The 13117-nt window shown below is 42.8% G+C and overlaps 1 protein-coding gene across 18 annotated transcripts in view; it reads right to left on the minus strand.

The window, feature by feature from the left end:
• Window positions 1–13117, minus strand: part of nr2c1 (nuclear receptor subfamily 2, group C, member 1) — a 126217-nt gene that overhangs the window by 15424 nt on the left and 97676 nt on the right. For 17 of the 18 annotated variants that reach the window (XM_078553703.1, XM_078553700.1, XM_078553702.1 and 14 more), the window contains 3 exons: window positions 9279–9400; window positions 8706–8845; window positions 4659–4796 (listed from right to left, as the gene is read on the minus strand). In XM_078553703.1, the coding sequence (XP_078409829.1) occupies window positions 4659–4796; window positions 8706–8845; window positions 9279–9400 (400 nt within the window). The remainder of the gene's footprint in view (window positions 1–4658; window positions 4797–8705; window positions 8846–9278; window positions 9401–13117) is intronic. The other variant, XM_078553704.1, reaches the window with a different exon arrangement.

The raw sequence follows: 13117 nt of genomic DNA on the forward strand, positions 1-13117 counted from the left end.
AATCCCAAGGTCTTCTATAAGTATATAAATAATAAAAGGGTGGTAAAAGGAAGAGTAGGGCAGATTAGGGATTAAAAAAGGGGACTTGCACGTGGAGACAGGAGAAATAGCGGAGGTATTAAACAAGTACTTTGCATCTGTCTTTATAAAGGGAGATGATGCTACCCAGGCTGAGGTGAGAGGGGAGATAACTAGTACACTAGAAGAACTTACCATTGAGAAGGTGGTGGTGTTGGAAAGGCTATCTTTACTGAAAATAGATAAGGCACCAGGACTGGATGAGATACATCCAAGGGTGCTGAGGAAAGTGAGAGTGGAAATTGCAGAGGCATCGGTGATAATCTTCCAGTCTTCCTTAGACACAGGTGGTGCCAGAGGACTGGAGAATTGTGAATGTTACACCCTTGCTCAAAAAGGGGTGTAAGGATAAAGGCGGCAACTACAGACCAGTCAGTTTGACTTCAGCAGTAGGGAAACTTCTGGAAACTATAGATTAGGACAAAATCAATAGTCACTTAGACAAGTGCAGGATATTAAGGAAAGCCAGCATCAATTCGTTAAGGGAAAATGATGGTTAACTAACTTGGAGTTTTTTGAGGAGGTAACAGAGAAGGTTGATAAGGCCAACGCTGTTGATGTGGCGTACATGATTATCAAAAGGCATTTGATACAGTACCATAAAACAAACTTGACAGCAAAATTCTAGGTCATGGATTAAGAGTGAAAGTAGGCACTTGGATAAGAAATTGGCTGAGTGACAGGAAACAGAGAAGTGATAAATGGTTATTTTTTAGATTGGAGGAAAATTTGTAGTGGAGTTCGCCAGGGGTCAGTGTTGGAACCCTTGCTCTTCCTGATAAATATTAATGGCCTAGATTGAGGGCATGATTTCAAAATCTACAGAAATGTCATCAACTGTGATGAGGATAGTTGTGAACTTCAAAAGGACATGGCCATGTTGGTGGATTGGACAGACAAGTGGCAGATGAAGTTCCATGCAGAGAAGCGAGAGGTGATTCATTTTGGCAGGAAGATTTTGGTGAGATGGTATAAAATAAAGGGAGAAACTCTGAAGGAGGTGCAGGAACAAAGGGGCCTCGGTGTATATGTACACAATTCATTGAAGATGGCAAGGCATGTTGACACAGCAGTTAATAAAGCATATGGTATCTTAGGCTTTATTAATAGGGGCACTGAGTACAAGAGTAAGGAGGTTATGTTCAACTTATATAAGACACTTGTTAGGCCTCATTTGCAGTACTGCATTCAGTTCTGGGCCCCATACTTGAGGAAGGATGTGGAGGCATTGGAGAGAATACAGAGGAGATTCACAAGAATGATCTCAGTGATGAAGAACTGTAGCTATGAGGATAGGTTGGGGAAGCGGGAACTGTTTTCCTTGGAGAAAAGGAGGCTGAGAGATATTCAAGATCCCGAGGGGCATGTACAGGGTAAATAGTGAGAAACTGTACCCACTCAAGAGACATCAAGAACTAGAGGGCACAGATTCAAAATAATTGGCAAAAGGAGTAAAAGTGATGTGAGGAAAATTTTTTTCACCAAGAGGGTGGTTGGAGTCTGGAATGAACTTCTCGAGAGGGTGATGAAGGCAGGTTCAATCGAGGCATTCAAAGGGGAATTGGATTGCTATCTGAAAAGAAAAGAATGTGCAAGGTTACGGGGATAAGGCAGGGGAATGCGACTAGGTAGAATGCTCTTTCAGAGGGCCAGTGCAGACTCGATGGGCCAAATAGCCGCCTCTTGCACTGTAAAGATTCTGTGATTCACCCATTTAGGGTGAATGGGCCATTAATCACAGCCTTAAAGTGCTCTTTGGTAACTGAATAACAATTAGAATCGGGAGAAAACTCTCCACTGGTTGGAGTCATACCTAACACAAAGGAAGATGGTTGGGGGTCAATCATCTCAGTTCTAGGACATCACTACAGGAGTTCCTCAGGATAGTGCCCTAGGCCCAACCATCTTCAGCTGTTTCATCAATGACCTTCCCTCCATCATAAGGTCAGAAATCAGGATGTTTGCTCATGATTGCACAATGTTCAGCACCATTCACGATTCCTCAAATACTGAAGCAGCCCATGCCCATACGCAGCAAGACCTGGGCAATATTGAGACTTGTGTTGACAAGTGGCAAGTAACATTCATGCTACACAAGTGCCAGACAATGACCATCTCCAACAAGAGAGAATCTAACCATCGCCCCTGGACATTTAATGGCATTACCATCACTGAATCTCCCACTATCAACATTCTGGGGGTCTCCTTTGACCAGAAACTGAACTGGACCAGCCATATAAATACTGTGGCTACAAGAGCAGGTCAAAGACTGGGAATTCTGTGGAGAGTAACTCACTTCCTGACTCGCCAAAGCCTGTCCACCATCTACAAGACACAAGACAGGAATATAATGGAATACTCTCCACTTGCTGGATGAGTGCGGCTCCAAAAACACTCAAGAAACTTGACACCATCCAGTTCAAAGCAGCCCATTTGTTTGGCACCCCATCCACCATCTTCAACATTCATTCCCTCCACCACTGACGCACAGTGGCTACCAACTAGAAGGACAAAGGCAGCAGATGCCATGGGAACACCACCACCTGCAAATTCCCCTCCAAGTTACACACCATTCTGTCGCTGGATCAAAATCCTGGAACTCTCTTTCTAACAGCACTGTGGCTGTTCCTATCTTTCATGGACTGCAGCGGTTCAAGAAAGCAGCTCACCACCATCTTTTCAAGGGCATTTAGTGATGGACAACAAATGCTGGCCTAGCCAGTGACACCCACATCTCATAAGCAAATAAAAAAAAAACAGGATGTGTGTGAAGGAGTCTGTAAGGTGTGCACACACAAAACATCTGCGCGTGGGTTGATTGCAGTGGAGATCGATTGTACTAAGCCAGCCCCACTCGCGTGGTCATATACATGTGTTACTGGTGGCTTGACAAGTCAAGACAACTGGAGATGTGGTCAACCAGAGTGGATGATCTGCAGCACCTTCTTTGTCCATGCTGATGAACTTTACAGCTGTCCACACAACTGTGCTGATGATGCTTTCAGTACCAGTAAGGGAACTTCATTTCCTTTGCCACATCCATCAAGACAACTTGTTCTTGTGCACTTGGAAAAGGGTGGTTGGAGATGGACATTCTGTCTCACATGTGGACACCAGTTGACATGCTACCCTCACCTGGTTTGGCCTGCAAACCAATATGGTTACTGGGGTTTGGCCGCTGCCATGCACAAGCAGCATGTGGAGCCATGAGTGACAGCTTGGTGAATGTCGAAGACCAGGCGCGGTAATCCATCCAGCTATGAAGTAAGATGAAGCTGACTCCTGCAAAATGGACTACCTGACACACATCCAGATGCTAGTGCGCCAGTTAGATCTGTGGTTAGTTTGCCCCGCTGAGTTGAAAGCAATAAATGTTCCTCCAACATCCTTTGGAAAGGTAAAATAAGTCAGCCGGGGTTCCCACTCCTGATCGCCATCCAGTAACCCTTGCTGGGAAATGTAAAACAGAGCAGGATCATGCTAGCTATGGCGCAACTGAATACAATACAACTGCTTCTTCAGCACTGAAAGTGTTGTGACATACTTAAGCAAAACTGAATTTGCAGCAATGATCTCAATGAAAGCAAAGGATGAACACTGACCATGACGTACATAAATGTGCTAAGATACCTCCAAATATGGACAAAATTGCTGCTCAGCAGCAATAAGTTTCACATTAAGCAAGTGAAATACGAAGAAATGCACATGTTTAATTGTATATCTAATTTTTATACAGAAAAAAGTACGAGTGTTACAGGGGTTCGTTGACTTTTTATAACACGGGATGGATTCTCGGAAGCAAAAAGATTTGAGTCCCCCTGGTATTAATAATTGAGAACTTCTTACTGATAGCACTGGCATCCATAAATAGCTATGGGAAATGAAGAATGAAGACAATTAAGGGGTAATGTGATGAAGCAGTTCTCCGAGGGCAGCGAAATGGTCACATGAACCTTGCAAGTTGATATTCTGATTAGCTTTTCATGTGCATGAAGATCTGTGCGAAGGCTATAAATTCAGAAAACTGACCCTTATATAATCATCTGCAAAAGTCGTAATTTTTATGAAAATGTATTCTGGATCATTAAATCATTTAGTTTTCCCTTTAATGAATTCAATTAAAATAATTTTCTGTCACATCAAGAAGTCAAAAGAGAAATAGGCAATTAAACATTTATTTTAGAAATATATATAAAACTTGAACCCTGCCTGGGGTAAATATTACCTGGCTATTTTACCATTAACTCCAACATTATTTTTCCTTTTATACTATTTAGAAGTAAGTTCAATCTTTAGTTTCTTTTTGCTTTTTCCCCCCAAAAGTACCCAGGGCAAGTTTAGGAGAACGTTCTTAGGACTTGGAGTGTCCTGCCACTGGTGAATAACTTTCAAAAGCAAAGTGTAAAAATATTGGAACAAGCAATATTTAAACAGAGTTTAGGAAAAGGACAGGGAAATAGGACTAAATGAACAGTTTAGTTTTCTGCACAGGTGCAGTGCGCTGTAAAATTTTATGGCTTGAAATTCAAGTATATTTTAAAGTCATTCCAGTTATTTTTATAGACTCGAGCTTTACTCACCTGGACTAAAGAGGACGATTGCCTTAAGATAGGCATACTCGTATCCATCCAGAGATAGTTTAACCATGCTGTTACAGAACTCCTGCAGTTTCCAGATGTGCTCCATCACCACTTTCACACGGTCTGCTGACAATTTATCTGTTCATTAAAAAAATAGCACAGCAAACAATACTCTATCAGCATGACACATCCTCAAACTGAACTGAAAGGAGAACAAAAGCCTCACTGCAAAATGGAAATGATCAAACAGTCTTACCCAATGAATATTTTTCATCCATGGCCTAATTTCACCACGGTCCCCATTACTTTTCTGACTTTACAAACAGGCTACATTCACTCCTCCTGTGAAATAGTCTGCCATTCCCCTAAGTCTCTTGCAGTCTCCCCTACTTTGGAGTGGAAGCTTTCAGTCCTAGAAATTATGGGCATGAGTCTGAGATTTACGATATGGTACAGCGGCCTATAACATTAACCCACTGCACCAGCACTAAACATTTTCCAGTGATACCAATAATAAACTGAGCTAGATGAGACAACCAATCAACAGAAAACCAATTTGTTAACATTTTGCATAAGTGCAAATTAATTTGCTGCACTTAATTTCAAAGGAACCGGAGCAGTTTCTGTCTCCTCACCCACTTTCTCTCTGCACACCCCACCCCATTAATTTATGATGGGCACAATAACCCACTGACTACAGTACTGGACCAACAACTCTGAAATTGTGTTCCCGTTCCAACCTGGTTAGTTGTGAATTTGAATTTTGCACATTTTGGGCTAGGATCAGAAAACTAAACATGAACACTTCCAACTATAGTGAAAACCCAATTGGTTCACTGATGTCCTTCAGGGAACAGAACCTGCCACCCTCATCTGTTCTGTCCTATAGGTAACTCAAGTCCCACAATATGTGGTTAACTCTTAACACCTTCTCGGGGTCTCCCAGTACCACACAAACTCTGATTTAAACAACCAGGAGACCTCCTGATTCTAGGCCTCTCCCGGTGACATTATGAATGACTTAGGATAAATCCATTTAAAAGTTGGTGTGTGGTGAATGACAGGACACCTGTGCTTGATCACTTCATGGTTCATCATTTCAGAGTGCACCTGCATTTTATTATTTTGCTGTAAAGAGGTTTGGGGGAGCCAGGGGTCCTGAAATGTGCTTTAGGAATAAGAGTTTGCCAATCAGCTGCTTAAGCTCATCGCAGCAATTAGATCATTACTGACCTGTACTATAACTTCATTTACAAGCCATCTTGGTGCCATGGTGATTAGCCTCCAGCAACTATAATCATCTTTCTTGTATGAAGTATGGTTTGAGCCAGTGGAGCTTTTTCTCTGATTCCCATTGACCTCAATTTTACTAGAATTTAACGGATGGTGGGAATTCCCATCCCACTGCCCAAAGAGTCGGTGGGGAACTGATCAGGACTGCCCCGTAGCCATTTAATGCCCCGCCCCAAGGAGTGTTAATTGGCTGGAGACGAGCCTTCTGCTCTACCTGCCTCAGACAGCTGCCAGCCAGTGAGTGGTGGTCACTGCTGGGATTTCAAGCAGTCCCAGCAGTCTGCGGCCCGGAACCTACCGGAGCAGGTAAATCCAGAGTCTCACAGCAGGAAAGGGAGGTGGTGAGAGAGCTAGGGAGGGAGCTCTTGGTGAAGTAGGGGGGAAAGCAGAGGGCAGCAAGGTAGGTGTCCCCATCTTTGCTGCCTGAGGCCCAAGCAGGATGGCCTGCCAGCCTTTCCCCGCTGTCCCTGAACTCTGCCTGAGGGCTTTAAAATTGAGGCTAAGGGAGAAAGTTGCCTTAAATGGGCATTTACTGGCCACGTAAAGGCCTCAGTTGGGGTGAGGATGGGCAAGCCTTGCCTATCCCTTGTAAAATTGCAGACAGGTCAGAGGCGTGTGGGAGGGTGGTGGGAAGGCCACCCAGGTAACTTTATGGGTCCTTCATTTGCAACCCATCCACGGGGGTCTGTAAAATACTGCCCAACAGTTCTTTGATGCCCTACTCGGTCAAATGCTGCCTTGGTGTTGAGGCCAATAACTCTGACATATGCAACCTCTCCTCGCAATTTAACCCTTTTAGCCCTGGCATCATTCCAGTGAATCTGTGCTGTACCCCCTCTAATATATATCCTTCCTGAGATGTAGCACCCAGGCCTGAACACAGTACTTCAGATGCAGGCTAACATTATATAACTGTATCATAACTTCCAGTCCTTTGTTTTTTAGCCCCCTTGAGGTGAAGGTTACTATTCCATTAACTTTTCAACATTTTTTTGGACCAGTTTACAAGTTTTTAGTGATTTATGCACATGGGCCCCTAAATCTCTGCTCTAATTCTTAGCTTTTCGCTATTTAGAAAATACTGATCTTTCTTAGTTCCAAAGTGGATGCCTCTTTCCCCATGTTGAATCCATGTGCCAGTTTTGCATATTCACTTAAACTATTATTTTTCCTTTACAACTTCCTGTTCCCATCTACACTATTTACTGGGCCACCTAACTTAATGTCGACTGCAATCTTGAATATATGACTCTATTCCTTCACTTATATCATTTACAAATGTAGTGAAAATCTGTGGTCCAGTGCAGATCCCTAGGGGACACCACTAGTCACATGCTGCCACACATACTCAATATTCCTGCTCTCTGTCTCTTACCTCCTCCCTGTCCATGTGAATGGCTTTCCTCCAATTCCACGTGCTCTCATTTTTGTTAACAGTCTCCTATTGAATGTCATCTTGAAGTCAACATAAGTAACATTCATAGGCACTCTGTTAACTGCATTAATCATCTCGAAAGATTTAGCTGCGCTCGTTTGACATGACTTATCTGTTACAAATCCACGCTGGCTCTCCTGATCAGTTCATATTTGTCCAAATGTTCAGTTGCACTATCCCTAATAACAGATTCCAGTAGCTTCCCCACAACAGACATTCCTAACTCGCACCAAATCCCACTCACCCATCATTGTTGTGCTCATTGACTTACTGGTCCAGCAATGCCTTGATTTTAAATTCTCATCCTTATTTTTAAATCCTCTGTGGCCTCACCCCTCCCCATCTCCTACTACCCTCTAAGAACTCTGTGTTTCTCCATGTCTGGCCTCTTGAGCATCTCCAATTTTCATCACTCCACCAGTAGCAGCTGTGCCTTCAGCTGCCTCGGTTCTAAGCTCCAGAATTCCTTTCCTAAGCCTCTTTGCCTCCCTCTACTTTAAGAAGCTCTTTAAAACCTAGTTCTTTGACCAAGGCTTTGGTTACCTGTCCTGATGTCTCATTTGGCTCAGTGTGAAATTTTAATTGATAACGCTCCTGTGAAGTGCCTTGGGATATTTTACTACATTAAAGGGGCAATTTGTGTAAGTTGTTGTTAGACTAATAGGTTTAAAATTTCCTAGTTTATCTCTCCCACCCTTCTTAAATGATGGAGTGATATGGGCAATCTTCTAATCCAAGGAGGCAATTTCTAAATCATGATTATGACTAAAGCATCTACAGTTTCCTCACCTACTTCTTTTAAATCACTGGAAACCATCAGACTCTGGAGATTTGGCTATCTTCAGTCTCATTATTTTCTCCATTACCATTTTGTAAAAACTTACAGTAAATCTAGCAAATTTCTCCACTGAATTTATTTTTATCTCTATTCTGATCTTTGGCACTTTATCCTCATCCTCTATTGCGAAGGTCAATACAAGGTAATTACTTGGTCCATGTTAGCCACAGTTATCTGCTTTTTCTTAAAACATTTGTAGAAACTTTTTCTGTTGTATTTGATGTCCCTCACAAATTTATTTTCTTAATCACTTTTTGCCGATCTGGCTACTTTTTTTTTTTCCTTTTCTGTTCCATCAGCCTGAGTTTCAGTTTCCATTATTTTTTGCATTTGTACAAAGATATTTTCTCTTAACCCTACAAGCAAGTATTCTTTTTCTTTTTCACCATATGGTACAACTTTCAGTGGTACATTAAATGAAGTGTCAAAATTATGCAAGCACATGCCCACATCAACCTTTGAAAAATAGTTTTCTGCCTACCTTGCTGGAGACTTGTTTGCAGATGGTTGACAATTGCTGTGAGTATGGTCGATAAATTCATCACTTGGGAACACTGGGCCAGACCAAGTGTAAAGAGTTCATTCCAACAAGCACGTACCAAAGCTGTATTATTGTCTGGCCTGTGGAAAGAAGATAAATTAGTTAAAATCCTCAAACCTAAAATAAAGAGGTGACAAAGAACTAAAACCTTTTCATAAATCAACTCTACTTATTGATTAATTTCTGTAATTTATAATAAATCCTAAAGTACTACTGAATCCGTTGGCTCATTAGGTAAATGTTGCACTGATCTTTACAGATTGGAATATCCGAGCATGGATACCTAGTTTAAGGTCACATTTCAACAACTTGTTCTCTATTCCTTCCAATCCACCACTTGTGGCCATAAGAAGACATTGCAGCCTGGCCCTCTGGAATTCTGTCCTGACTTCTCTTTGGGTTTCTACCTCCAGAAGCCTACTTAACCCTTTGACTTTGCCTGTTCCTCATCATCCCACTAGAAGTTACTTTACTCCCCAATGCCAAACAGTGGTCAAAAATAAAAACACTAACCCGAGAGCCTGGAAGGCTGGAATAGACCTTGCCCAGTGCATGGACAGGAACAGTAATCTTGATGCAGACTCGCAGATGTAGTGCACATTCAGGTATTCTGGCATAGGCGATGGCATAGTTAGCTGCAAGTGGAAAAACAAGCACTTCATTAATATCAAGAAAACTGGTAGCCAGAAAAGCTTCCTTGTTTGGTAGAGTTTGCAATAGTGATATCATGTTATCCTTTACAGTTGTTCTGTCTATGCTTCATTTACAACTCAATTTGAAATATTTGAATAGCCATTTAAATCAATTACATCATTTATGCTGGTCATATTATACCTCGATTTGACAGCTTTTAGTTTTTATTTCACTTTTCTTTCCCAAGTGTGACACAACCACAATACACAAAACATCACAGAAAAGGCCATTGGTCTCAGGATCTTTTCTTTATTATTTCATGGGATTTGAATGTCACTAGAAAGACCAGCATTGGTTGCTCACTCCTAATTGCCCTTGAGAAGGTGATGGCAAGCTGCCTTCTTGAACTGCAGTCCATGTGGTGTAGGCCGAGCGGCCTACTCCTCTTAATTCGTATGTTGATAGTGAGATGGCTGTGCCATTGAATGTCATAGGGAGTTGGTTAAATTGTCTCTTGTTGGAGATGGTCATTGCCTGGCACTTGTGTGATGCAAACATTACTTGCCACTCATTAGCCCATATCTCAATATCGTCAACGACACACTGCTTCCGTATCTGAGTCGCCGCAAATGGTGCTGAACATTGTGACTCATTAGTGAAAATCCCCACTTCTGATCTTATGATAGAGAGGAGGTCTTTGATGCAGCAGCTGAAGATGGTTGGGCCTAGGATACTAACCTGAGGAATTCCTGCAGCAATGCCTTGGGACTGAAATGATTGACCTCCAACAATCACAACCATCTTCCTTTGTGCTAGGTATGACTCCAACCTGTGGTACGTTTTCCCCCTAATTTTCAGCGACACCAGTTTTTCTAGGGCTCCTTGATGTCACACGTGGTCAAATGATGCCTTGATGTCAAGGGCAGCCATTCTCACCTCACTACGGGAGTTCAGCTCTTTTGTCCATATTGGGAGCAAGGCTGTAATGAGGTCAGGAGCTGAGTTATCTTGGCAGAATGCAAGCTGAACATCAGTGAGCAAGTTATTGCTGAGCAAGTTCCACTTGATAGTACTGTTGATGACACCTTCCATCACTTTACTGATGATCGAGAGTAGACTGATAGGGCAGTAAGTGGCCAGGTTGAATTTGTCCTGCATTTTGTGGACAGTACATATCTGGGCAATTTTCCACCCTGTCGAGTTGCCAGTGTTGTAGCTGTACGGGAACAGCTTGGCTAGGGGCTGCCTCGAGTTCTGGAGCACAAGCACTTGCTTGTAACAATAACACTGGAGAGGTCACTTTTACCAATACTGTCATGGATCTGCATGATAGATGCATCTGCAATAGGTAGATTGGTAAGGACGAGGTCAAGTAGGTTTTTCTCTCTGGTTGGTTCCTTTATCACCTGCTGCAGACCCAGTCTTGCAGTTATGTCTTTTCGAACTTGGCCAGCTCGGCCAGTAGTGGTGCTACCGAGCCATTTTTGCTGATGGACATTGAAGTCCCCCACCCAGAGTATGTCCTATGCCCTTGCCAGCCTGCGTGCTTCTTCCTGTTGGTGTCCACATGGAGGGGTACTGATTCATCAGCTTCTCGGGGCAGGGGGGTGGCAGCAGATGGTGACCAGCAGGAGGTTTCCTTGCCTGATGCCATGAGACTTCATGGGGTCCAGAGTAAAAGTTGAGGACTCCCAGGGCAACGTCCATCCGACTGTATACCACTGTGCCGCCACCCTTGGTGGATTGGTCCTACCGGTGGAATAGGACATATCCAAGGATGGTGATGGTGGTGTCTGGGACACTACAACGTATGATTCGGTGAGTATGACTCTGTCATGCTGTTGTTTGTCTAGTGGGACAGCAAGCCTCCAGATGTTTGTAAAAAGGACTTTGCTGGCTTGACAGGGCTGGGTTTGCTGTTGACTTTTCCAGGGCCTAGGTTGAGGCTGGGTGGTCCATTCAGTTTCATTCCTTTTAGACTTCGTAGCGGTTTGATACAACCAAGTGGCTTACTGGCCATTTCAGAGGGCTTTTAGGAGTCAACCACTTTGCTATGGGTCTGGAGTCACATGTAGGCCAGACCAGGTAAGGAGGGCAGATTTCCTTCCCTAAAGGGCACTAGTTAACCAGATGGGTTTTTATAACAATCATTGGTCTCCAACAACCGCAAGCATCTTCCTTTGTGATAGGTATGACTCTAATCAATGGAGAATTCTCCTCGATTCCCAATTTAAATTTTCCTGGGGCTCCTTGATGCCACTTGATCAAATGCTGCCCGATGTCAAGCGCAGTCACTGTCACCTCACTCTTGGGTTTAGCTCTTTTATCCACGTTTGGACCAAGGCTGTAATGAGCTCAGGAACTGAGTGGTTCTGGTGGAACCTAAACTGCGCAGGTTATTGCTGTGTAAGTGCTGCTTGATAGCACTGTTAATGACACCTTCCGCCAATTTACCGATGAGGCATAATTGGTCAGGTTGGATTTGTCCTGTTTGTTGGGGAACAGGGCATACATGGGTAACTTTCCACATTGTTGGTTAGAGACCAGTATTGAAGCTGTTGTGGAATAGCTTGACTAAGGGTGCAGCTAGTTCTGGAGCTTCAGTACTACTTAAGTCTTCAGTAATACTGCTGCGATGTTGTCAGGGCCCATAGACTTCGAAGTATCTAGTGTGTTCAGCCGTTTATTGATATCGCATGGAGTGAATTGAATTGGTTGATGACTGGCATCTGTGATGCTGGGGACCTCGAGAGGGGGATAACAAAACAGATAGCTGGGTAACAATTTAAATGTTTAAATTTCTTTACAATCGAAGCTTTTAACATTGTGCAATAAAACACACACCTTAGGTGCAGCTCTTCTACTCCACAGCACTAGGTATTATCCAAGTAATATTACAACAAAACTGCTGGTTCATTGCTAGCAACTACTACCCCAGAACTCAAACTACACAGGGGTTTTAAACAACCTAATAAATTTAAAATGAAACATTAGGTTGAATATATCAAACAAAGATTTCAAAAAAATGAAATACAAGAGGGTAAATTAGGAAGTGGAAATATTAGGAGGTACAAAGGGATTAAATCAAAAGGTAACAATTATTCCCAGGATAACAAAATAGGAGACTAATGATCATGCAATTCACAAATCAGCGACATGTGGACGAGTTTTGAAAATCTTATACATTAAATTTTGGCACTAGCTGAGGCCACAGTCTAGAAACTGTGTCCCTATTAATAACCAAATAGAATGCACAGATCATGATAATCCAGCAAGAATTACTAGATTACCAAGTCATCACTTGTAATAGTTTTTGTAATAGGGAATTGAAATAGTTCAGGAGCGCTCAAAGCTTTTGTGTCAAAGTTCCAGTGTCCCAGTTTGACTGCTAGAAGATTGACTGAGTGTGACTCCAAGATTCCTGTGTAGTCACAGACACTAATTCTGGCCCCAATTCAGAGCGGGGAGGCAGAAATGGGAATTTTAAATACACTCGGTCAAGGCAAATTGCACCTGTAAATGCACATTAGTGGTGCTGTTTGCAATCTGGCTGCAGGAAAAGGGAACTTCCACTTGTTTCTCCACGGGAGCCTAGAAGCTCTTTGCGGTCTTTGGTTTCAATGGGAGCCATAACTCTGGTATATTAAGGTCATCAATGCTCTCCAGGATCAAGATATTGCTCGCAAAATGACTGGAGCCATTCCTAGGGGCCCAAGTAG

The sequence above is a fragment of the Cetorhinus maximus genome, chromosome 12 (genome assembly GCF_964194155.1).
Source record: "Cetorhinus maximus chromosome 12, sCetMax3.hap1.1, whole genome shotgun sequence".
NCBI lineage: Eukaryota > Metazoa > Chordata > Chondrichthyes > Lamniformes > Cetorhinidae > Cetorhinus > Cetorhinus maximus.